General features: G+C 48.0%; 1 protein-coding gene across 1 annotated transcript in view; it reads left to right on the top strand.

Annotated features, from left to right (window-relative positions):
- The window catches only part of Polr3b (RNA polymerase III subunit B), a 108,189-nt gene that overhangs the window by 76,185 nt on the left and 6,769 nt on the right, over positions 1-25,235 (top strand). The window contains exons 24-27 of the mRNA XM_032910451.1: positions 17,150-17,253; positions 17,714-17,880; positions 21,330-21,443; positions 24,238-24,411. Of these exons, the coding sequence (XP_032766342.1) occupies positions 17,150-17,253; positions 17,714-17,880; positions 21,330-21,443; positions 24,238-24,411 (559 nt within the window). The remainder of the gene's footprint in view (positions 1-17,149; positions 17,254-17,713; positions 17,881-21,329; positions 21,444-24,237; positions 24,412-25,235) is intronic.

Here is a 25,235-nt window from a genome sequence, read left to right as displayed (position 1 = left end):
TTATTGAGCAGTCAGGCAGCAGAAAGGGAAGCAGCCAAACAGAAAAATAGGTGGCAAAGACTTTAAGAGAGTAATGAAAGGCTAGGGCTCTGGGTGAATATAATTTCCTTGCAAGCATGATTTTTATCAGGTAATAAACACACAGTATCTTGTCATGTGTGTTATGCTTATGTGTATGTTCAGTACCACATCTGTGGCAGTCCTGTGCCTCCTGGAGTTTAAACTCAGGTCATCAGACCTGGCAGCCTTTACCTACAGAGTCATCTCACTAGAATCATCTCACGTGATTCTAAAGGTTGATTTGTTGTATTTGAAGTGAAGGTTTGAGCTGGTGATACAGTTCTGTGGTAGATGACGTCCTCTGGAGACCCTGTGCTTTCAACACTACAAATAGAAAAGGAGGGCCATGTGCTAAAAGAAAACTTGGTCCTCCTCCACCTGTGTCTCCCAGAAACAATCCCGTCCCGTTTACACCTTCATATTCTTAGACATACTCATTCATTTTACGTGCTACTCACGGATTCACTCTTGGATGGATAGGTGGGTCCAGGAACCTGCACCTCTCCTCACACCCTACCCTCGGCACCCTGATAGGACTGTTGTAGTAGTGGGTCATGTAATTACACAGACAGATTTAATACAGAGTAAGCAGTCATTTGAGGTGGCTCCTCTGTAGCGTAGGTTTCTTTCTGAAGCAGTAGCTCTCTCATTTATTTATCAGCTATTCTGGGCATTACCTCTTCGCCTTTATACTGGTCTTGCATACCATCAGCAGCCTCTCCGTACAGCTTTCCTCGGGATCAGTACTCTATGGAGCCTCCTCCTTCCAGCTCCAGACCGTGGCATTCCTCCTCCGAAGCAGAGCTTGTCAGCATTATTAAGAGCTCAGTGTCTGGGTTAGGGAGATGGCTCCACTTGTAAGGTACCTGCCACTCAAACAGTGGACCTGAGGACACATCCCCAAAACTCATCCAAACCAAACCAAGCCCAGGAGTGTCAGTGTACATGTTAATCTCCTCACTGAGGAGGGAGAGGAAGGATCAGATTCCGTGAGGCGTGCACCAGCCAGTTTGACTCAATTGTGGGTTCTACCCTCAGTGAGAGACTCTGACTCAAAAAATGCGGTAGAGACCAAAAATGAAGATACCTGATGCTGAACACACATGCTGGGGAGGCAGGGCTTTAAAGTAATGCTCCTGAGCCAGCAGTTTCACAAGAATACTGGGGACACACTGCAGCCATACAGTGTACACAAGTGTACAGCAAGTACCACAGATCCAGGAGGCTCAGAGCAGCAGTAAATGTGGCCATCCAAAGGCCAGGTCTTAGCAGATACAGGCTCTTTTGAGGCCTTGCTCCTTGGCTTGCAAACTGTCACCTCACTGTGTCTTCAAATGGCATTTTCCCCTCTGCACACATATCCCCAGTGTTTGTTTTATAAATACACTAGGCATATTGGATTAGTTTTCATCCCTGTGATTTGATCCAACTGTAATTACCTCTTTTGTTGTTGTTTGGTGGGGGGAGGAGGTTTTGTTTGTTGTCTTTTGAGACAGCCTCACCATATAGCCTTGGCTCGATATGTAGCCCATGCTAGCCTCAAACAGAGATCCACCTGCCTCTGCCTCCTGATGCTGGGATTAAAGCTGTGTGATCGCTAAATACAGCTGCCAAACTGTTCTCCTTGTAGAAAGGATCATGGGAAGTAAATCTCACAAGGTCATGTATGTATAAGCATGTTCTGTCCTCTGTCATCCTCCTTATTGGCCTGTGCTTCGTTTGGAATATTCTAGCATGAGAATTGTTTTCCTGACAGCATAACTATGTTGTAGATCCAGTGTTGCTCATTCATAGAGACTGACCTCACAGGACTCCTTGTGCTGTTTCTGTGTGTGTGTGTGTGTGTGTGTGTGTGTGTGTGTGTGTGTGTGTGCATGTAGGTGCCACATGCATATGAGCACATGTGTGTAAAGGTTCAAGGTTGGTGTCTGATATGAGTCCTTGCTCATATTCCACCGTTTTTCTTTTCTGTTTTTTTGATACTGGTTTCTCAGTGACCCGGAACTCATGGATTAGGCTAGACCTCTCTCCCTTTACCTCGTGACTTCTCTGATCTGTGCCGCTCTGCCTAGTTAGTCTGGGTAACCTGTAAGTACAGAGGTTTACTTCTTACAGTTCTAGAAGCTAGAAAACTCAAGGCCAAGGGTCCCACGTTTGTTGAAGGCTTGTTTAATTACTTCGTCTCTTGGTAGACAGTGAAAGGGTAGAAGCACACGGGAGAGAGAGCATGAGCTGCAATCTGCAGCCTCAGATGCCTCTGTGTTCAGCGCTAATCTGTTCATAGACAGCACTCATAGGCCCTAAACACCACCCCGCAGTCCCCACCACTCCACACTGGGGACTGAATTTCTCACACATATGTTCAGGGAGATAAATCCAAGCCACATGATGTCTGTGCCCTGAGCAAACAGTTTGCTCTTTAATAAAGTGGGACGAGTGGGACAGGAACCATGTTCTGGAGTTAGGCAAGGGCACCCCTTAAGAGTTTGACCCTCGGGTTTGCGATGTCTGGCAGACTCTTAAGTAAAGGCGGCAGTGGGTGAGACTGGGGCCAACAAGGGGGTGTAGCACTAGGGATAAAATGTGGGATCATGTGTGCTGTTTGTCCCCTGTAGTGTGGCATCTTGGGCACACTGATAATGGTCTAACATCTTATATATGGTCTGTCCTTTTGTCTGTACAGTTCTAGTCTCCTACCATACAGAATGAGGCATTTCAACCTCAGAGAGGATGCTTGTCTGATACAGCTTAATGCTTGCAGGACTAGATTGGAATCCAGAATGTTCTGAGTGTGTTGCCTCTTCCATTAAACTGTCTGAGGTGTTTCTTCTCTATTCTGATACCCCATTGTCATCACCTCTGAGATTGCCACCCTGCTTGAAGTTTCTCCATAGAAAAGGTACCGCCTTTTCCTGTTGATATCTGCCAGGAAAACAAAGCAAACGCTACCATAGACGAATGGGTCCTGACCAGTCCAGAAGGTGCACTCCCAGCCCTACTTCCTGCTTGATTGATTGCAATTCAGTGTCAGGAAAATGAAGTAACTTCTCAGCCTCCCATCCACCCATTCTCCTGATCGTCTGGCCAGGTGTGATGTCTAAGGATGGAGGGCTGTTGGGGACAGTGCTTGAAGTAGTCACACGACTCAGCTGGCAGAGCCCAGAGATGAACTGGGTGGCCCCTAGGACGGTTAGATATTGCCACGTAAAATGGGAATACATCGGAGACTGTGGGCCATAGCACCAGCTGTGTGCTTAGTAATCGTTGCAAAATGAGCCGATAAAAGCCTCAAGAGTTTGTGGGGTTCTGGGGTGCATGTGCCACGACATCATTCCTGGTGTGACCGGTTTGTTGTGGTCCATACAGATGCCTTCTAGGGTAAGAACACTAGTCCGTGGAGCCTAATTTCCACTCTTTTGAAGTAGACTTGTTTGGATAATACAGCACTGCCTGCAAGTTGGCCTGTAAGTCTTCTCCAGAAGGAAACCTGCAGGTTACTTTGATGTAGCCTGTACTTATGCTCCACCTTTAAAGCTTGGAGCTGAGCTCTTGGTGTTCGGGAAGTGGCGTGTATGCTCCTAGAGACGGCCTGGCCGGTTTCTTATCTGCTTTGGGTTTAGGGGTTTTGTTGGTGTTTGTTTGTATGTTTGCTTGTTTGTTTTTAAAGCTGTTGTTAGGAATTCATTTAGTACATGTACAATACGCAGATTAGATTACATTTCTACACTAATACCTCTTAAAACAGCCTCTCCAGGAGTTGGCTGCAAGTTGTAGATTTTGGTTACACAGATCATGACATTGGTCTCTGCTCAATCACAGTTAGTCACTTCAGGGTAGCAGGATAAGAAGTAGCTAAGTGAAGCCACTGGGGACAGGAAGTTAAACATTGGTAGCCCTGTGCTGTGCGTGATCAAAGAGCTGGTAAAGACTGAAGAGGATGGGATGGGTGGGTAAGGTAGAACAAGAGAATTCTCCACAGCGTGTCCCCAGTGTGTCCCCAGCGTGTCCCCAGTATGATGAGCAAAGACCACAGTTAGCCAGAGGACGGCAGTAAGAAGCAGAAGAGTTTTCTCAGTCCCTGCAGCATTCCTGTCTGGGCCCTCCAAAACTCAGGGGAAGCTGGGTGTGGAGCCACAAGCCTTTAATCCCAGCACTTGCCGGCAGAGAGAGGCAAGATGATCTCTGTGACTTCAAGACCGGTATGGTCTACAGAACAAGTTCCAGGACAGCCAGATCCACACAGAGACCCTGTCTCAAACAAACAAAACAAAAACACAAAACACAAATCAACAGTAATACCCCAAACCAGAACTAAACTGACAGAGCCGCTGATGCAGAAGGGAAGTCTTGGATGAAGATCAGAGAGGCCAACACACTCTCAGCGCCTGCTGCTGCACTTTGCAGTAGAGAAACTTCAGTCCCTGTGACAGCCAGAATCTTCATGGAGTACAATCAGACATGTCTTTCCTGGTCCTTTATGAACACCATCGGCGAGATCACCATCCAAAGAGCTTTGAATGAAGACTATCTGGGGAGTGTGGGGTTACTCAGTGAGGGCCCCCTCTACAGCCAAGAGCCAACCTGCCTGTGTGTTCTCAGAGAGGCAAAGTCTGCTTTGGTTTTGAGTTCTTTGGGGAGTTTTGATCTTTTCCATGTTTCAGGGTTTCACTTGGGAGACAGCTGGGCCTACCTTGCTCATAGGCAAAACACAAAGGGCCTTCCCGAGGGCCAGTAGAGCACAGCCATGGGTCTGCAAGCTCGGTGCCTTCCTGTCCTGTCCTCGTCACTTGGTAGGTAAAGAGACAGAGATGGTCACGTGGTGCCCACTGGAAACAGTCTGAGCTGAACTTCCTTTCTGAAACAGAAACAAGTGTATCCAGATCCTGGGTTTTTATAAATTTTACATAGACAAAATTCAAGCACTTTTTTAAGTTGGTGCCAAATAATATTTTCATATTGAGACTTTCCCTCTGACAGTGCCTTTATTAGATTTCGTCCTTGGTCTTTTTAATTCGTTAGGAAAAGATTACGTTAGTCTAAGGAGTTAAGTTTCATCTCAGTATCCAGGCAAAGCGAATTATTATATTTCTGGATATCCTCTTTCTGTTGCTGCCATTCACGGTGAGCAAGGAAAGAGTAGCCCCCTTTGATGTGGAGAGGGAGAAGCAATATATCACTCTCCCGAAAGAGCATTTCTCAGTCTCTCGTGTGAAAAAGGATTAGCACCTCCAACAAAGGTCCCAGATCACAGGACGGCAGCGGTGCCAAGCCGTGTTTCTAAGGAAAACTGTATTTGAGCAAGAGTGTTTGTCCTGGCAAACAGAAGCATTTTAATAACTGCAGATCTGAGATAATGCCATCCATTCTTAGTGCCCTCCCTCCTCCGGGACCAGATAGCCACTTAGACGCTCGGAAGTCAACTTTGATGGGAAGTAAAAGCTCGGGCGGGCATATCGAAGCACAGTTTCTCACTTAGCCAGTCAGCGTGTTTATTTATGGTTGGCTTAGAGAGGATAGTGTATTTGTGGACAAAATTTTCTAGGATAGTTATCGTTGACTCTTAAACAAAGTATGTCTCATTAAAAGACTTGTCTCTAAAAATTATTCAGTAATCTGCTAAGTTAATTTATTAATATTTTGATGAAGTATATCTTAAAAGAAGTTCTGGCCTTACTATCCAGAACATCTTCTGTAGTGCTGCAAAGAAGCTGTGGGAGCTAAGAAAATGTTCATTTCTCAGGCCCAGAAAACCTGAAAGCAAAGTTTGTTCATTAAACAATTAAAAAGCCAGTTTTCCCAGAATTCCGTTCACTATGCATTTTTCTGTAGTGCTTTCTAAACTGGATGAGCGAGAAGAGCTCAGCCTGGAGTAACAGTGACATGACTGGCACCTGGTCCTCACCCAGCTCTTCAGGGTGTAAACTCCACTTCCAGGCTACCTTCAGACACACTGGAGGTCTTCAGCCCCAGCTGCCTGATCCTGCTTCAATGTCTAAGTGGGAGGGTAGACAGGTGACTGAGTAGAGTACTGGTGGGAGCCTAAAGAGAAAGGCATTTTGTCCCACATCCCTAAAAGTCAGAGTCCAAACAGAAGTTCCAACAACTTACTAATGCTAGAAGTCCAGATTCTGCCCACATAGACACCTCGTTGTAAGAAGACTTCACTTAATTTGTTTTCTAAGAACAAGTGTTAGGCCTTGTGTGGCTCACTGGAGCTCTGCCCTTTCAGTAAACACACAGCTAAAGCTTAGAAATTAAGGTGTTTAGTGCTTTATGGCCTAGAATAAAAATCTCCCGTTCTGTTTCCAAATAGTGTAGGCTCAACACATTTCATTAAGTTCTTGACACATTTAGCCATGTGTATTTTGTAAAGTTCCTATGGTTATTGTTTTTACAATAGCTGCTTCCAGAAGCACTGTAAGGGTTTCAATTAATCAGCCCTTTGTGTGCCTCAGACTATGCAAATTTATCACATCAAACCATTCAGCTGCTCATGGGAAAGCCGTGTAAAAACGCTATTGTCTTCTAGCGTCTCCTCTCATTTAGAGTGATGTTTTAATAAGAAAGCTAATCAAGTTTTCTTATGCATTATTTATCTGTTAACATGCAAGGAAGAGCCGAATTGAAGTTACATCAGCAGGGTTGTGGCAAGTGACGTGCTAGATCTGGAAGTGATAGGACGCTTTTTGTCTTCCGCTCTCCCGCTCGGGATGATTTAAGGTGGTGGTGAGAAAAAGAAAAGGTTAGTTTGATAAGTGGAAGAAAGGGAAGAAAGGAGGCCACCTGTGGTAGCCTTCACATTTTGATTTAGAAATTTGCATTTCTGAGGCCTATAGACACGAGTTTAACCGAAGTATTTCTTACTTGATAGGAACAGTGGAACTTGAGAGCATTTTGGCTGCTGCGTTAGCCCTACTTAGTGCTGTATTCTTCAGCAGGAAGCAGTTTCCCCCTAGACATGCATGGTAGAAGGCAGCTCCTTGAGAGTGGAATGGCCAGAACAGGCTGAAGGAAGCCGGTTCCAACCTCCACAACCACAGTCAGGGCAGCTGCTCCTGGCTGGCCAGTCATTAAGTTGACCTCTACAGTACGTCCTGCTGAGAGCAATTAGATCCTTATAGAATAATAATTCCTTGCATTTAGATTCTTGTCTAAGGACCGTAAAGTTGCTCTCGGATATTAGCCCATCAGCTCTTCTAACACAAGTAATGGCGGATGATGAGGTCCTGATTATTCCAGTATCGAGACTAACGTCCTCGGCCATCACTCCTCCCTCCATTCACTCAGACACGACTGCCAGCGAAGTGTCTCACCAACTACAGTGTGACTGTGGGAAAGGCTCACCAACTACAGTGTGACTGTGGGAAAGGCTCACCAACTACAGTGTGACTGTGGGAAAGGCTCACCAACTACAGTGTGACTGTGGGAAAGGCTCACCAACTACAGTGTGACTGTGGGGGAAAGGCTCACCAACTACAGTGTAACTGTGGGGGAAAGGCTCACCAACTACAGTGTGACTGTGGGGGAAAGGCTCACCAACTACAGTGTGACTGTGGGGGAAAGGCACACTTCCTACAGTGAAACTGGGGGGGAAAGGCTCACTAACTACAGTGTAACTGGGGGAAAGGCTCACTAACTACAGTGTAACTGTGGGGGAAAGGCTCACTTCCTACAGTGTAACTGTGGGGGAAAGGCTCACCAACTACAGTGTAACTGTGGGAAAGGCTCACCAACTACAGTGTGACTGTGGGGGAAAGGCTCACCAGTGTGACTGTGGGGGAAAGGCTCACCAACTACAGTGTGACTGTGGGGGAAAGGCTCACTTCCTACAGTGTAACTGTGGGGGAAAGGCTCACTAACTACAGTGTAACTGGGGGAAAGGCTCACTAACTACAGTGTAACTGTGGGGGAAAGGCTCACTTCCTACAGTGTAACTGTGGGGGAAAGGCTCACCAACTACAGTGTAACTGTGGGAAAGGCTCACCAACTACAGTGTAACTGTGGGGAAAGGCTTGCTTCCTACAGTGTAACTGTGGGGGAAAGGCTCACTTCCTACAGTGTTAACTGTGGGGGAAAGGCTCACTAACTACAGTGTAACTGTGGGGGAAAGGCTCGCTTCCTACAGTGTAACTGTGGGGAAAGGCTCACTAACTACAGTGTAACTGTGGGGGAAAGGCACTAACTACAGTGTAACTGTGGGGGAAAGACTCACTAACTACAGTGTAACTGTGGGGGAAAGGCTCACTTCCTACAGTGTAACTGTGGGGGAAAGGCTCACTTCCTACAGTGTAACTGTGGGGGAAAGGCTCACTTCCTACAGTGTAACTGTGGGGGAAAGGCTCACCAACTACAGTGTAACTGTGGGGAAAAGGCTCACCAACTACAGTGTAACTGTGGGGAAAGGCTCACTTCCTGGTTAGTGTAACTGTCGGAAAGGCTCACTTCCTACAGTGTAACTGTGGGGGAAAGGCTCACTTCCTACAGTGTAACTGTGGGGGAAAGGCTCACCAACTACAGTGTAACTGTGGGGGAAAGGCTCACCAACTACAGTGTAACTGTGGGGGAAAGGCTCACCAACTACAGTGTAACTGTGGGGGAAAGGCTCACTTCCTACAGTGTAACTGGGGAAAGGCTCACCAACTACAGTGTAACTGTGGGGGAAAGGCTCACTTCCTACAGTGTAACTGTGGGGGAAAGGCTCACTTCCTACAGTGTAACTGTGGGGGAAAGGCTCACTACCTACAGTGTAACTGGGGGGGAAAGGCTCGCTTCCTACAGTGTAACTGTGGGGGAAAGGCTCACCAACTACAGTGTAACTGTGGGGGAAAGGCTCACCAACTACAGTGTAACTGGGGGGGAAAGGCTCACCAACTACAGTGTAACTGTGGGGGAAAGGCTCACTTCCTACAGTGTAACTGGGGAAAGGCTCACCAACTACAGTGTAACTGTGGGGGAAAGGCTCACTTCCTACAGTGTAACTGTGGGGAAAGGCCACTTCCACAGTGTAACTGTGGGGAAAGGCTCACTTCCCACAGTGTAACTGTGGGGAAAGGCTCACTCCTACAGTGTAACTGTGGGGGAAAGGCTCACTTCCTACAGTGTAACTGTAAGGGAAGGCTCACTTCCTACAGTGTAACTGTGGGGGAAAGGCTCACTTACTACCGTGTAACTGTGGGGGAAGGGCTCATTCCCTACGGTGAAAAGGCTCACTAACTTGGAGGGAGGGCTCACTTCCTACAGGGTAACTGTAAGGGAAGGCTCACTTCCTACAGTGTAACTGGGGGAAAAGCTCACTTCCTACATTGTAACTGGGGGGGAAAGGCTCACTAACTACAGTGTGACTGTGGGGGAAAGGCTCACTTCCTACATTGTAACTGTAGGGGAAGGCTCACTTCCTACAGTGTAACTGTGGGGGAAAGGCTCGCTTCCTACAGTGTAACTGTAATGGGGAAGGCTCACTTCCTACATTGTAACTGTAAGGGAAGGCTCACTTCCTACAGTGTAACTGTAAGGGAAGGCTCACTTCCTACAGTGTAACTGTGGGGGAAAGGCTCACTAACTACAGTGTAACTGTGGGGGAAAGGCTCACTTCCTACAGTGTAACTGTAAGGGAAGGCTCACTTCCTACAGTGTAACTGTGGGGGAAAGGCTCACTAACTACAGTGTAACAGTAAGGGAAGGCTCACTTCCTACAGTGTAACTGTAAGGAAGGCTCACTTCCCACAGTGTAACCGTGGGGAAAGGCTCACTAACTACAGTGTAACTGTGGGGAAAGGCTCACTCCCTACAGTGTAACTTTGTAAGGGAAGGCTCACTTCCTACAGTGTAACTGTGGGGGAAAGGCTCACTAACTACAGTGTAACTGTGGGGGACTCACTAGTAAGGGAAGGCTCACTTCCTACAGTGTAACTGTAAGGGAAGGCTCACTTCCTACAGTGTAACTGTGGGGGAAAGGCTCACTAACTACAGTGTAACTGTGGGGGAAAGGCTCACTTCCTACAGTGTAACTGTAAGGGAAGGCACTTCCTACAGTGTAACTGTGGGGGAAAGGCTCACTAACTACAGTGTAACTGTGGGGGAAAGGCTCACTTCCTACAGTGTAACTGTAAGGGAAGGCTCACTTCCTACAGTGTAACTGTGGGGGACTTCCACAGTGTAACTGTGGGGAAAGGCTCACTAACTACAGTGTAACTGTGGGGGAAAGGCTCACTTCCTACAGTGTAACTGTGGAGGAAAGGCTCACTTCCTACAGTGTAACTGGGGGAAAGGCTTGCTTCCTACAGTGTAACTGTGGGGGAAAGGCTCACTTCCTACAGTGTAACTGGGGGGAAAGGCTCACTAACTACAGTGTAACTGTGGGGGAACAGTGTAACTCTCACTTCCTACAGTGTAACTGTAAGGAAAGGCTCACTAACTACAGTGTAACTGTGGGGGAAAGGCTCGCCCCTACAGTGTAACTGTAAGGGAAGGCCTCACTTCTACAGTGTGACTGTGGGGGGAAAGGCTCACTAACTACAGTGTAACTGTGGGGAAAGGCTGCCTCCTACAGTGTAACTGTGGGAAGGCTCACTTCCTACAGTGTAACTGTGGGGAAAGGCTCGCCTCCCTACAGTGTAACTGTAAGGGAAGGCTCACTTCCTACAGTGTAACTGGGGGAAAGGCTCACTTCCTACATTGTAACTGGGGGGAAAGGTTCACTAACTACAGTGTGACTGTGGGGAAAGGCTCACTTCCTACAGTGTAACTGTGGGGGAAAGGCTCACTTCCTACAGTGTAACTGTGGGGGAAAGGCTCACTTCCTACAGTGTAACTGTGGGGGAAAGGCTCACTTCCTACAGTGTAACTGTAAGGAAAGGCTCACTAACTACAGTGTAACTGTGGGGGAAAGGCTCGCTTCCTACAGTGTAACTGTAAGGGAAGGCTCACTTCCTACAGTGTGACTGTGGGGGAAAGGCTCACTAACTACAGTGTAACTGTGGGGGAAAGGCTCGCTTCCTACAGTGTAACTGTAAGGGAAGGCTCACTTCCTACAGTGTAACTGTGGGGGAAAGGCTCGCTTCCTACAGTGTAACTGTAAGGGAAGGCTCACTTCCTACAGTGTAACTGGGGGAAAGGCTCACTTCCTACATTGTAACTGGGGGGGAAAGGTTCACTAACTACAGTGTGACTGTGGGGGAAAGGCTCACTTCCTACAGTGTAACTGTGGGGGAAAGGCTCACTTCCTACAGTGTAACTGTGGGGGAAAGGCTCACTTCCTACAGTGTTAACTGTGGGGGAAAGGCTCACTTCCTACAGTGTAACTGTGGGGGAAAGGCTCACTTCCTACAGTGTAACTGGGGGGGAAAGGCTCACTAACTACAGTGTAACTGTGGGGGAAAGGCTCACTTCCTACATTGTAACTGTAGGGGAAAGCCTCACTTCCTACAGTGTACTGTGGGGGAAAGGCTCACTTCCTACAGTGTAACTGTAAGGAAAGGCTCACTAACTACAGTGTAACTGTGGGGGAAAGGCTCGCTTCCTACAGTGTAACTGTAAGGGAAGGCTCACTTCCTACAGTGTAACTGGGGGAAAGGCTCACTTCCTACATTGTAACTGGGGGGGAAAGGCTCACTAACTACAGTGTGACTGTGGGGGAAAGGCTCACTAACTACAGTGTAACTGTGGGGGAAAGGCTCACTTCCTACAGTGTAACTGTGGAGGAAAGGCTCACTTCCTACAGTGTAACTTGGGGGGAAAGGCTCACTAACTACTGTGTAACTGTGGGGGAAAGGCTCACTAACTACGGTGTAACTGTAAGGGAAGGCTCACTTCCTACAGTGTAACTGTAAGGGAAGGCTCGCTTCCTACAGTGTAACTGTGGGGGAAAGGCTCACTAACTACAGTGTAACTGTGGGGGAAAGGCTCACTTCCTACAGTGTTAACTGTGGGGGAAAAGGCCTCGCCTCTACATTGTAACTGGGGGGAAAGGCTCACTTCCTGCACAGTGTAACTGTGGGGAAAGGCTCACTTCCCACAGTGTAACTGTGGGGAAAGGCTCACTTCCTGCAGTGTAACTGTGGAGGAAAGGCTCACTTCCTACAGTGTAACTTGGGGGAAAGGCTCACTAACTACGGTGTAACTGTAAGGGAAGGCTCACTTCCTACAGTGTAACTGTAAGGGAAGGCTCACTTCCTACAGTGTAACTGTGGGGGAAAGGCTCACTAACTACAGTGTAACTGTGGGGGAAAGGCTCACTTCCTACAGTGTAACTGTAAGGGAAGGCTCGCTTCCTACAGTGTAACTGTGGGGGAAAGGCTCACTAACTACAGTGTAACTGTGGGGGAAAGGCTCACTAACTACAGTGTAACTGTGGGGGAAAGGCTCACTAACTACAGTGTAACTGGGGGGAAGGCTCACCAACTAACGGGTAACTGTGGGGAAAGGCTCACTTCCTACAGTGTAACTGTGGGGGAAAGGCTCACTTCCTACAGTGTAACTGTGGGGGAAAGGCTCACTTCCTACAGTGTAACTGTAAGGGAAGGCTCACTTCCTACATTGTAACTGTAAGGGAAGGCTCACTTCCTACAGTGTAACTGTAAGGGAAGGCTCACTTCCTACATTGTAACTGTGGGGGAAAGGCTCACTAACTACAGTGTGACTGTGGGGGAAAGGCTCACTTCCTACAGTGTAACTGTGGGGGAAAGGCTCACTTACTACAGTGTAACTGTGGGGGAAAGGCTCGCTTCCTACAGTATAACTGTGGGGGGAAGGATGACTCTCTGTCATCCTCCCGAGCAGTGTGAGACTGGAGTACATAGCCTGTAAACGGTGAAGTAGCTACCTACTTGGACCCCAGTGAGTGAGGCTCTGATGGGTGTGATTTCAGTAGCCTTCCTGTGATGTTCAACTACAGCAAGTGCACTTATAGAAGGGTGTTAGCTTCCATCATTCTCTCAGATTGATCTATGGGGCTGCATCTGCCTGCCTAGAGTTGTGTCCTCCTTAGGGTGTGTGTCACATGGTATATTTTAGTAATACACTGTGTGACACACACTCCAATAGAAAACCACATGTTAGTCCTCAATGGGATGTCACCTCAGAAATATCCCTTGCATTAAACACATCACCGCAGTTGTCTTGATAAGGCTCTAGCATGGTAAATTTTTTTTTTCTTTTCTTTTTCTTTTTTTTTTTTTTTTTTTTTTTGTGTGTGGGGGGTTCATTTGTTTGCCTTTCTTTGAGACAGGGTCTTGCTGAGCAGCCCAGGCTGGCCTCCAACTCAGAATTCTCCAATACTTGCATTAGTGACGTGAGCTACAACACCCTGATCTTTCTTCTGATATATTAACTCTTGTCTATTTAATTTAAAGTATTCCATCACACAGATCTAACCCACTAAACCCAACAGGTCAGTTGCTATAAATATTAATTATTAGAAATACATTCTAAGAAAACCAAATGATTCATAATACCGACTGTATTTTCTCTGGACAAACCTGTTTCTACATGATTTCTGGGTTGCTCTCTGAAGCCATAGAAATAAAGTTAGCAACTTGGGACATGAGCCTGCAGTGTCTGGGTCCTCTGAGTGGGCTACCCAGTTGTAGCTTCCCTGGGCTCCGTAAGTTCTCTGTCTCTCCCCTTGGCACTAGTGTCAATGCTGACGGAGTGATACTCTTGATGGGGCGAAATCTGCTCCTAACTCTCCCAGCTTCTGTTTTTGTTCCTCGGTTTGTGTGTGCGAAGAGTCCTGTGATACAGTCTGTGGCCTACTTCCCAGTCGCCCCCAGTGAGTACATCCAAGTTCCAGAGCAAAACGTATTTGCATTTTGCTACCAGGAGGCTGTGCTATAAACAATGGAGTTGAGACATCATCAGCATAAGCAGGGGATGAAATTTTATTTTAAAATCTGAAGTGCTGTGTAAGCATTTAAGGTATGAATCGGTAATCATTTCCCCACAGCTCCCATTAGCCATGCTTTATTTGGAGCCCATCCTCTTTCCAGGGATGCAGGGGTGGGGGTTAACACACTGGAGCACACAGCACAGCATTTGCATTTTAACCCAGCACTCAAGGGACGAGACCACAACTTTCAAAACTTCCTAGTCCTGGAATGGACTTTCCGCTTCTGTTCCTTGATGAAGCACAGTTTTAATTTTTCACTGCAAGAAAAGAAAAGAAACTTTCTCAGTGTGGTGAAGATTGGAATATTTCTAAACCAGAGAAGTGTGGAAGGAAAGAAAAGTATGGGGGAAAAGTGTGCTTCTAAGGTTAAGAACATTCTTTACCCCTGATGGATCAGTAAAATGCAGATTTAAAAAAATCATCTGTCTAATTTGAGATTCAAGATCATCAAATTGTGTCTAAATATTTTGTTTTAACTTCTAAGCTCATTATGGCCCCTTTGTGTTCGCTTGTATTAAACTCCGTCAGCTATGACTGGTCTCATAAGCACAGTCAGTGGGGCAGAATAAGTTAATTATTTACTTGTGTCACTAGTGCTCTCCATGTAATGAAATGCACAGCTGTGTTGGATCTGCAGTTGGATGTGTAGCCCCCATTGTTCGGCGAGTCAGCAGAGGGGAGAAGCCGCCGTGATGGAGAGCCCTCGCCTCTCTCTGTGTTCTGGCTTTCTGTGTCGATTTCATGGGTCTTTTATCACTCGCTTTCTCACAAAACAAACAACACAGGGCTGTCTGCTATGGGAACCATCTTGGCATATAAAAGGGGTTTTAGAGACTCAAGTAATTTTAAGTTAGCAAAGATTTAATTTTTGGCTTACAGGTGTCCTTGGTTCAAATAGAACCAAAGCAATTCTATTATAGGACGGAATGAAAAAAGTTCCTTGTGTATGTTTGGTTGTTTTTGTTTTTTTTTTTCCCCCAGAAGTGTCAGGAAAAGGCAGAAAAGAAAAACAAAAAAACAAAAAAACAAACTTCCCAAAAGGAAGCTGTGCAGTAAAGATCAACCGAGCCTGGAGGAAAATTACTAGATTCCGACTTTAGGAATGAGCGTCATCTCAATGGCATAATGAGGTTGAATTGGCTCAGTTAAATGTGTCAACTAAAACCAAGGCACCAAGCGAAAGTCTTCTGTCTTCCTGCCCTCCCCAAGTCCCAGCCTGCATGTCCCACTGCCTCACTCTGCTCTGAGACCCTGTCCCCAGCTCCCACTTTCTCCTGGTGGCCTAGAGGGTAAACCACAGCCTCTCCCAGGCTGACACCAGCATCCCTGGGAGTTCGTTTGTGTTTAAAGGCTCTCTGAGCCCAGACTCTCCCCAGCCTTCACAGGCTCTGCTCCTTTCTTCGGGATGCCAGTTCCAACATTGTGTTCTTTGCTGTATGGTGGTGGCCTCAGGCTACTCAGGTTTCCAATGCGATCTCTTTCAAAGTAGACTTCCTAGTAACTTTCGGCCTCTGTCAGATAATTTCAGTATAGATAAGATGTGGGTTTGGAGGGAAGGGACAAGTCACATACTCTGCTTGATGTCAATTTTGGCACACAGCTGGATTTGCATATCAGGTGACCATTTCTGTTATTCATACAGGAAAGCATTCCTGATATGGTTAAAAAAAAAAAAACTTTTCAACCAAAATAAATATCAAAGAAACTGTTTGCTCTAGAATCCAACTCCACAAGCCCTGGCTGCAGTCTTGTGCACAGCCACTAGAAAGCAGAGTGCTAATGTTAGACAGTTGTAAATAGGCAGGCGGACTTTTGTCCTCACTGCCTTGGCGCGTGGTGATATGCAGATCATAAAGGTTTCATGTAAAGAAGTTTGGGGGTTCCGGGGACACCTGCTTATCATGTCCTAGGTTTTAGCTGCAACCCCATAATAATTACAACTCCGTTTGTTTTAAAGTGGCTTGAATTGTGTAGAGGACAGACAGGAATGAAAATCCTGAAGTTGGTCCGTTCACACACAAGGGGGAAGGCGTTTTCTTTTATTATTGTTACAGTAAGAGCATCTGTCTCCTTACTCTGTGCTGCTCCCTACAAGCCTTCCAACTCCTATATGCACTGCAACTGATCACCTAAATTCTCTCCCCACTCATCTTCTCGGGAAAAACAGATCAGTTTAGCAGCAAGCTCTCTTAAAGCTCAGAGCGCTGTTGCGGCCTGCTCAGGTCTGCTGCCTCCAGAGAATGCCGGCGGAGTGCGCAGCCCTGCCCCGCTTCCATTCCTAGAATTCCACATCTAATTCTGGCCTTTTGCTCTAAGAGTGAATTGGCTCTTACTTTTCTTGTTGGTCTTTACAAGTTCAATCAAAGATCACTTTTCTAATGTGCTGTAAGCTATAAGGATTAAAATTCCTTCAAGCAGGTTAAGTTCTGCCAAGGAATCCCTGGCAAGGCGGCCAACCCTGCAGCCAGCGCACGCACCTGTTAGCATTTCAGCCATGCGCACGGTTCCTTTTTCTTTTCTTTTTTTAATGATTTATTTATTTATTTTGATTTTATGTGCATTGGTGTTTTGCCTGCATGTATGGATGTTAGATTCCCCTCGAACCAGAGTTACAGACAGTTGTGAGCTGCCATGTAGGTGCTGGGAACCGAACTCGGGTCCTTTGGAAGAGCAGCCAGTGTTGCTAACCACTGAACTGTCTCTGCAGCCCACACAAAGATTTGTTATCCTGGTTTAAATCCACATTTTACACATTTAGTCATATTCAATCATTCTTTGTTTGGTGGTCTGAGAATTTGCATTCCTGTGGTTTGGGCACAAAACCCAGCAGACCGCAACCTCGCTGACGAGAAGCAGAAACTGTGGATTGAAAAGCTTCTGGGACGAGAGCTGGCCCGAGCCTGCCCTTTGGTCTTCGTGGTGCTCAGGGAAGGTGGGCAGGCGGCCTGACAGCAGCACCGCACCATTGTGTGCCATGCCAGCATGCCACTCGGCGGCCTACAATGCTTTTCTGCAAAGAGAGTCGTTTTGAACTGCTTGGCTAGCAGGGTTGTTGGAAATTGCTTTTGTTGCTCTTGATGGAGGCCGTGGGGAGGGTTTCAGAACAGTGGGAATAGAGACAGCAGCAGGGAGATCCCAATTAAGTACTGTGTTCTTCCCTCCTGCCCATTTGCTTCCCGTGCTATAAAATCTCCTGTCCCCCAGGTGTCTGCGGCCTGATCGTCCCCCAGGAAGACATGCCGTTCTGTGACTCCGGCATCTGTCCCGACATCATAATGAACCCTCACGGCTTCCCATCGAGAATGACGGTCAGTCACCTTTGGGCTTTCAGCAGCACTGCTCTGAGGGAAAGAAGCAGGCAGTTAGTTTAGTTACACTGAGTGGCCCCCTGACGGATAAACGGACTCCTCGCCCTGTCACTCACTGTCCTCTGCGGCACAGAGTCCTGTATGCTGAGCCTGCTCCATGTCTCTTTCAGCAGTCACTTCCTGTAAGCTGCAAACCTGTCGCAGGCCAAGTGGCCTTGGCCACAGTGCTTAGCTCTGTACTTGAGTTTCAATATCTGAAAACTAGGGAATTCAGTCCGGGAAGTTAGTCCCACAGCCAGGGTTCTTCGGCAGGATACCCAGGAATGCTGGTGTTGGTAATGTTTCACTATTGCTGGGTGTGGTTGAAGCTGCTTTTTCAAAACATAAGCCAAAGGCAGGGATGCCGGGAGAACTGACAGCCGGGGGCACTCACCTAGTCTGTTCCCTTCCTGTCTCACAGGTTGGAAAGTTGATTGAGTTGCTGGCCGGCAAGGCAGGCGTGTTAGACGGCAGGTTCCACTACGGCACCGCCTTTGGAGGGAGTAAAGTGAAGGACGTGTGTGAAGACCTCGTTCGCCATGGTTACAACTACCTGGGGAAGGACTATGTCACCTCGGGCATCACCGGGTGAGTGTGCTGCTAAACAAACGCTAGAGATCGGAGGTGAGGGCCTGAAGAAGCGGGCCGATGAGGTATGACATTCCCAGACTGCCTTAGTGGGCAGGAACGAAGCCTTGGTGCTTTAGGAAACCTGATCCAAGAAAGGCCACATTTAAGAAGCCAGATATTGAGGACCACTAGTTGTGTGGTAGGACTGTCATTTTAACAAGCTTGGATTTCTGCATTGCTTTTGTGGAGTGCGTTAACTGCGTCTGATGTAGTGTTTCCCAGACTTCTAGATTTGTGTGGAGCACCAGAGACAGTGCTTGGTTTCGTAGCCTGGAGCCCGGTGCTCACATCTAATATGCGCTAGACATCGAAGGGACTGCAGTAAATAAAACCACAGAGCTGGCCAATTCGATTTGTTATTGGATGTGGAATAGTAGCAAACACAAGGTGATTTCCAGCAGGCCTTCGGTGACTGCCTGCCAAGCAGGTGGTTGTCTGGTTTGGTTTGGCTTTGAGATTTTTGTTTTAGTTCTGTGTAGCCGAGGATTGATTCCAGGGCTTCATGCATGCTTAGAAGCACGCCATGACTGAGCCTCACCTCTGCCCTCTGACTACCCAATTAAACTCCGCTCTGGTGCTGCCTGTCCCTGCCCCACTGCTCTCCATAGCTGTCGGTCCTCAGACATATGCCCTGATACTGCTGTCTGTCTCCCAGCTGAGACACAGCCTCCGTGGGAGCAGGCTGCCATGCTGTGTCTACTGCTTGGTCTCCACAGCCAGCACAGCACTTCACAGCACAGCTTCAGTAATGCCCGACAGGCAAATCTGAGAACCAGCGCTCAGTCATGAAGACGAGGAGGAGGAGAGAGTGTGTAAGACATGGAGGGACAGAAGCTGTGTCCTTCAGAGTGTTGCACAGAGGAAAGTACACTTACTGAGTAGACCCCAAGAACTGGTAGGTGCCCACCCAACTGTTATTCCAGAAGGAGGTAGCTGTACAGCCTGAGGTGAGATTGGACAAGACAAGGCGAAGGGTCTAGCTGCCATCTTTGAAGGGCACAAGTCCATGCAACTACTGTGGATGACGAGGTCTTGAAACTCAGCCCACATAGAATGTACGATCAAATGGTCTGTATGGAATCCTGTGGCACATAAAATACCCAGGGGGCGGAGACAGAGCTCAGCGGTTAAAAACACCGGCTGCTGCTCCACAGGACCCAAGTTTGGGATCCAACACCTTCTGGCCTCCAACCATGGACATGTAGGCACTCGCCCGTGCGCACGCAAAGTGAGTGAGCGAGCGAGCGAATGAGTGAGTGAGTGAGTGAGTGAGTGAGTGAACCTTTGTATTAAGACCTCAGGGTCATGCTGGAGCATGGGCGAGGACATGGTGCTTAATGTATTACTACAAAGAAGTGCTCCAGAAGGGAGAGCGCCTGCCCGCAACCCGTTTCTGCTGGAAATATGGATCCAGTGCTTGTGCAGATAGCATTGATACGGGTTTCCTTAAGTAAGTCATTCTTAGGATGTTTAAAACAAAACAAAACAAAACAAAACCTCATCCTATGAAAACTCTAATGGTTTCCTTCGTTTAAGTATGGTTCAGTTATGTAGTTAGGGGTCTAATTTTAAAAAAACAGTCATCGCTAAACCTATGGCCTTCATTTCTACTCAGGAATGATGTTATCCAGAGAGTGTGCACCACCACAGGCCCCATTCAGTGCTGCTTCCTAAACATAAGTGCACTGAAAGATGCGGCAGGTCCACCTGCTGTGTGCTGTGCACAGCTGTGAGGACAGCTGAGGTCTACACTGCTCCCTTGGCGCCCACATGGGTTTTCCTCTTTTTGCCGTTCACCTCCATGCCATTCACTTCCATTCAGGGAAGCACCGAGCCTGTTCGGGAGGGCATTTGTGCCCCTCCACCTGCCCTCACCCATGTTCCTGATCTTAGCTAGACGCAGCAATTGCATGTATGTGGTTTGCTCTGTTGGTGATGAAATAGCATTGGGTGGTAGGTCCATGAATTCTACTGTGAGTTACCATCCCTGAGGACCACAGTCACTTACTCATTAGAACTGGAAAGACCCTTGGCTGACCACCTTGATGCACAATCAAAACTGAATCGGGAGGTCATGCAGTGTCCATGACAGATAGGGACAAGAGCAGGGTCTCTCAAGGCCTTTGCCACTGTGACTTCCTGGGGTCCCGTTGTGCTGAAATTCACAGAGCAGCTCAGTGACTACAGCGGCCCTCACTCATGTACTGGCACAGGAGAGCTGGGGCAGGAGGCTGGGCCAAAGACTGCAGCGCCTTCCTGCAGTTGGCGGCTTCCTCGGCTCCTCCCACTTGACCACATGCTTTGCTCAAAGTCAGCTTGTCTTTCAGACAGGCCACTGTGGCAGGCAGAGAGAGCACGGGGTCTGAGCCTGGTCACCCTCTCACTGCTCTTACCTCACCTCTCGGGCCCACTGGGCTGTCTCTACCTAGATCAACAGCGCCGACGAGAACTTCCTTCCCTTTGAGGAGGTGTCCAATCCTTGGCTCTTTGCTTCTGACAAGACTTTTTTTTTTTTTTTTTTTTGTCACAACACTCACTTTTGAGATTTTTACTATATTTATTTATATTTATTCACTAGTGGAATAAGCTGTGTAACAAACATTTATCGAGCACTAGTTGTATGCCAGGCAAGCTCATAGATGCTGGCACCACTGTGGCAAAAGACAAAGAACCGACTTCTCACGGGAAGACGAAAGGCAGAGAGACAAACTGATTATACACAAAGGTGCTGGGAGCACTACAGGGTGGAGTGGTGGAAGGGGTGGTGGAGCGTGAGGGAGCAGGGCTCCTTCGAAAGGCTCCAGCTGTAATCCTAGCATGGGGGAGGCGGAGACCAAAAGCTTGCAGGTTTGACAGCAGCCTGGACTGTGTGGAAGTTCCAGGCCAGCTGAAGCTGCACTGTTGCCAGGGCCATGCTTGTACCTGACAGAAGAGCAGTGTCAGCGTGGGCCGGGGGCAGACGTCCTGAGGTAGAAGGTGTAGTATATTTGGTGTGATAGCCATGTACGATTTGGGCTACATAGAATCTCAGAAGAAGCCACTGGGGATTGTAGAGCAAGAATATGCTCTGATTTCCAGTTTGGGAGGACTCTCTCTGGATGGTTCCAGTAGATCAGATTGTCTAGTGCTGAGAGTAGACGAAAGATCCACCTAGGAAGAAAAGCTGTTGGCCGTGAAGAGGGTCATCCTGCTGATGGTGTTTCTCTGTGAAAGCATTATCTTTACAGTGGCGTGCTTCTGTAGCTTGGTCTAGTCTTGCACTGACTAGAGGCTTGTCCTCACACAGTCGGTCATAAATCTCTGAGAAGACAATTAAGGAAAACCTCCAGATGATGAGACCTAGTGCAGGCTGTCTCTCCAGTTACCCAGACTCTGTGGCCTAAACCCAGTGTTGGCTTTTCTTTCAGTGAGCCCTTAGAAGCCTACATCTATTTTGGACCTGTGTACTATCAGAAACTGAAACACATGGTGCTGGATAAAATGCATGCCCGGGCCAGAGGACCACGAGCTGTCCTTACCAGGTACAGAAGCACTACGTGTATATGTGTGTGTGTGTGTGTGTGTGTGTGTGTGTGTGTGTGTGTGTGTGTGTGTGTGTGTGTGTGTGTGTGTGTGTGTGTGTGTGTGTGTGTGTGTGTGTGTGTGTGGTGTGAGTGTGAGAGTGTGTGAGTGTGTATGTGTGTGTGTGTGTGTGTGTGTGTGTGTATGTGTGTGTGTGTATGTGTGTTAGGGGTTTGGGGGAGCTGCTGATTTCTCTGTGGAGGTAAACAGTCCCAGCCAAGTTTCTGTTTCCCTTAAGATGCCAATTACTTAGGTGTGTTAAATATTACCTTGGTTACTTTCTATTGTTGTGATTAAACATAAGGAAAAGCAACTTGGGAGGAAAGAATGTAATTAACTCTTCAACTGTCAGGTGACACTCGTCACAGAGAGAGGCTAGGGCAGGACCTCAGGCAGGAACTGAAGCAGAGGCCTTAGAGCTACTTACTGTCCTGCTCCTCCTGCTGTCCGATACCTCTAAGACCACCTGCCTAGGGATAGCACCGCCCACAGTGAGCAGTTCCTGCCACATCGCTCAAGAATTAGTCCAGAAACTATCCAACAAGCTTGCCTACAGGCGACCTTAGGAAGCATTTTCTCAACTGAGGTTCCTTCCTCTCATCCTCTCAGAAGACTTTAGCATAGCTCTAGTTGGGAAAAAGGAAAGAAAAGAAACAAACAAAAAACTAGCCAGCACAGTTGATCCCATGTGAACTCAGCACGGTACTGTTCAATAGTAACGTTTCCTTTCTTGTTTGTCCCCACAATGTCATATTAATATTAATATCATAATGTAAAACATCCCAACTTCTAAAAGTTCCGTGGTCTTTAAAAAAAATTCAAAAATTTTAAAAGTCCAAAGTTTCTCTAAAATTCTGAAGCGCCCTCAGTGTAAGCTCCTGTGTAGCCTAAGAACAAGTTGGGTATTTCCTTCCTTCAAGAGGGAAGAGTCAGGTAGAGACGCAGCCAGTTCAAGGCATGCTGTCAGGGTTGTGAACTCGGAGTTGGCAGGAAAGAAAGTTAGGACTGCTGTCAGCCTCCTGTAACTGCAGGTCTCCATGTGAAGAGAAAAGGTATTGGGAAAAATAAAATTACATCACAGGCCTGTCAGATGGCTCCTTGGGTAAGGGTCCCTGCAGGCCTCGTCTCTCCACAGTCCCTCTCATGGACTAGGTACAGGCACACGAAGACAGGGGTCCAGTAAGGACCTGCTCCCTTATCCTCACTGAGCATGCTGTACAGGGAGGAGACTGGGAAGCCACCGTTTGGCTTGGCTGCTTAAAAGCCAGACTCAATCTTGATCATAACTTGAACAGGTGCGATGCCTGTTAAAATCATAGAAGTGTGTATGTGTTTGAAAATGTTGATGGGTATGGAGAGAGCACTCAGTGGCTAGGAGTACTTGTCGTTCTTGCTGAGGACCTGAGTTCAGTTTCCAGCACCCACATAGGGGTTCACAGACATCTTCAACTCCAGTTCCAGGGCATCCCACACCCTCTTCTCATCTCTGAGGACACCAGGCACACATGCAGTGCGCATACATGTGGGCAAATTCTTAAAATAGAATAATCGTTTAAAAATGTTTTTAACGACTAAAAGGAAGAAGAGCTAAGACTGTCACGGTAATTACCGTCTAAGCAGTGAGACCCTCCTGGGCCAGGTGCTGTCCCCCCAGGTTCCATGTCACTGAGTGTCCCTTTCCAACATGGAGGTTGGAAACCTCCTGGGAACAAACCTGGGAACTGTTGTCTATAGTCAGTTATCTCAGGCGGCTGAAAGGCAAGCACCCACAAGGAGGTGACCACCTTCACCTTGTCCCCACCTCAGTGAAGGGAACAGTTGTCTCGGATGGGTCCTGCAGCAGATCCAAGCGGGCAGTGTTCTTGGTGATGTTTCCTCTACAGAGGGCTCCTTCAGACCTTGTCTCAGCTTTTCATGTGTAGCTTTTCTTAGTAACCTGCTCTTTGATTGTCACTGTAACGTCCAGCCACAGCAGGAACAGCGTATGTTCAGACACTGTTTGCTGTGTCATGGGAAGTCAGGAAAGTAGCAGGCTTTGGGGCCTGCTGTACTCTGCTCTCTGCAACTTGGGAAGGAAAGGTTTGTTTGGCTTATAGTGTACAGTCTGTCACCTAGGAAAGCCAGGGCAGCCACAGAAAGAAGCAGAGACCATGGAGAAACGCTGCCTGTTGGCTTGTTCCCCGGGTTGCTCAATGTCACTTCTTACACATTAAAGACCCTTCTGCCCTGGGATGGCACTGTCCACAGTAGGCTGGGCCCTCCCACATCAATCAACAATTAAAAAAAAAATAGCCCTCAGACATGCCCACAGGTCAGTCTGATGGAGGAGGCATCACTTCATTTGACACTCCTGTTCCCAATTGACAGAAACTAACAGCACAGAGCCCTTGCAAGCGGTACTGGAAACCCGAGTTTCTTCCAGTTTGGGTCTCTTTCTTCTCTGCTTCTAAGTAACAGAGTACATCTCTAAAAAAGATAGCGCCCTCTGATGTGAAGACTGGAGCAGCCGAATAGCAGTGGCCATAATGTGAATAATGAATGCTGACCCTGCTATCTGGGGATTATATAAATAATATAGCCTTATGTCATATGATAAAGACGTACAATTACGATTTTTTCCCACCAGAGCGCCCTTTTGAAGCAATTCAAGGCCACTGTCTGGCAGGGGACCCTGCCCCCAAGCCGTGCTCTGGTCCGCGTGTGATACCACCTCCCTTTTCTGTGTCTGACGTAGTCTGCTCACTTACTTCAAAGGCAGCCCACTGAAGGGCGATCTCGCGATGGCGGCCTGCGTCTTGGAGAAATGGAACGTGACTGCTTAATTGGCTATGGAGCGAGTATGCTTTTGCTGGAGAGACTAATGATCTCAAGTGATGCCTTCGAAGTTGACGTCTGTGGGCAGTGTGGACTCCTCGGATATTCTGGCTGGTGAGTGGACACCACATGTGGTCTCTCAGACCACATCCCTTGGCCTAGGTAATGGCTCAAGGACTGCACTGGACCGGACTCAGCTGCTGTGCAGCCTTTGCCTGCGATCACTTGATGCCACCAGGCTGTGTGCCACCACCCTGTGTGCCACCACCCTGTGTGCCACCACCCTGTGTGCCACCATCCTGTATGCTGCCAGGCTGTGTGCCACCATCCTGTGTGCCACCCTGCTGTGTGCCACCAGGCTGTGTGCCACCATCCTGTGTGCCGCCAGGCTCGTGTGCCACCATCCTGTGTGCCACCCTGCTGTGTGCCACCCTGCTGTGTGCCACCAGGCTGTGTGCCACCACCCTGTGTGCCACCACCCTGTATGCTGCCAGGCTGTGTGCCACCATCCTGTGTGCCACCCTGCTGTGTGCCACCAGGCTGTGTGCCACCATCCTGTGTGCCACCCTGCTGTGTGCCACCAGGCTATGTGCCACCATCCTGTGTGCCACCATCCTGTGTGCCGCCATCCTGTGTGCCGCCAGGCTCGTGTGCCACCATCCTGTGTGCCACCACACTTGTGTCCATGCTTCCATGAGTTTGAATTTGTATGTTGATTCGTTAATGCTGCATTTACACTGCTGTAATTGGAGCCCCTAAATAGTGCAGACTGTAATTTTGTAATATCTCAGAGGCTGGAGACATGGTGTAGCACTTGTTGTCCAGATCCTGGGTTCAGTTCCCAGCACCTACATGGTAGCTCACACCCATCCATAACAAGAATCTCAACCTAAATTGAAGGAAGGGAGGGAGGGAGGAGGGGGAGGGAGGAGGGAGAG

The sequence above is a fragment of the Rattus rattus genome, chromosome 1, assembly GCF_011064425.1.
Source record: "Rattus rattus isolate New Zealand chromosome 1, Rrattus_CSIRO_v1, whole genome shotgun sequence".
NCBI lineage: Eukaryota > Metazoa > Chordata > Mammalia > Rodentia > Muridae > Rattus > Rattus rattus.
This window is presented reverse-complemented; position numbering and strand designations above follow the sequence as displayed.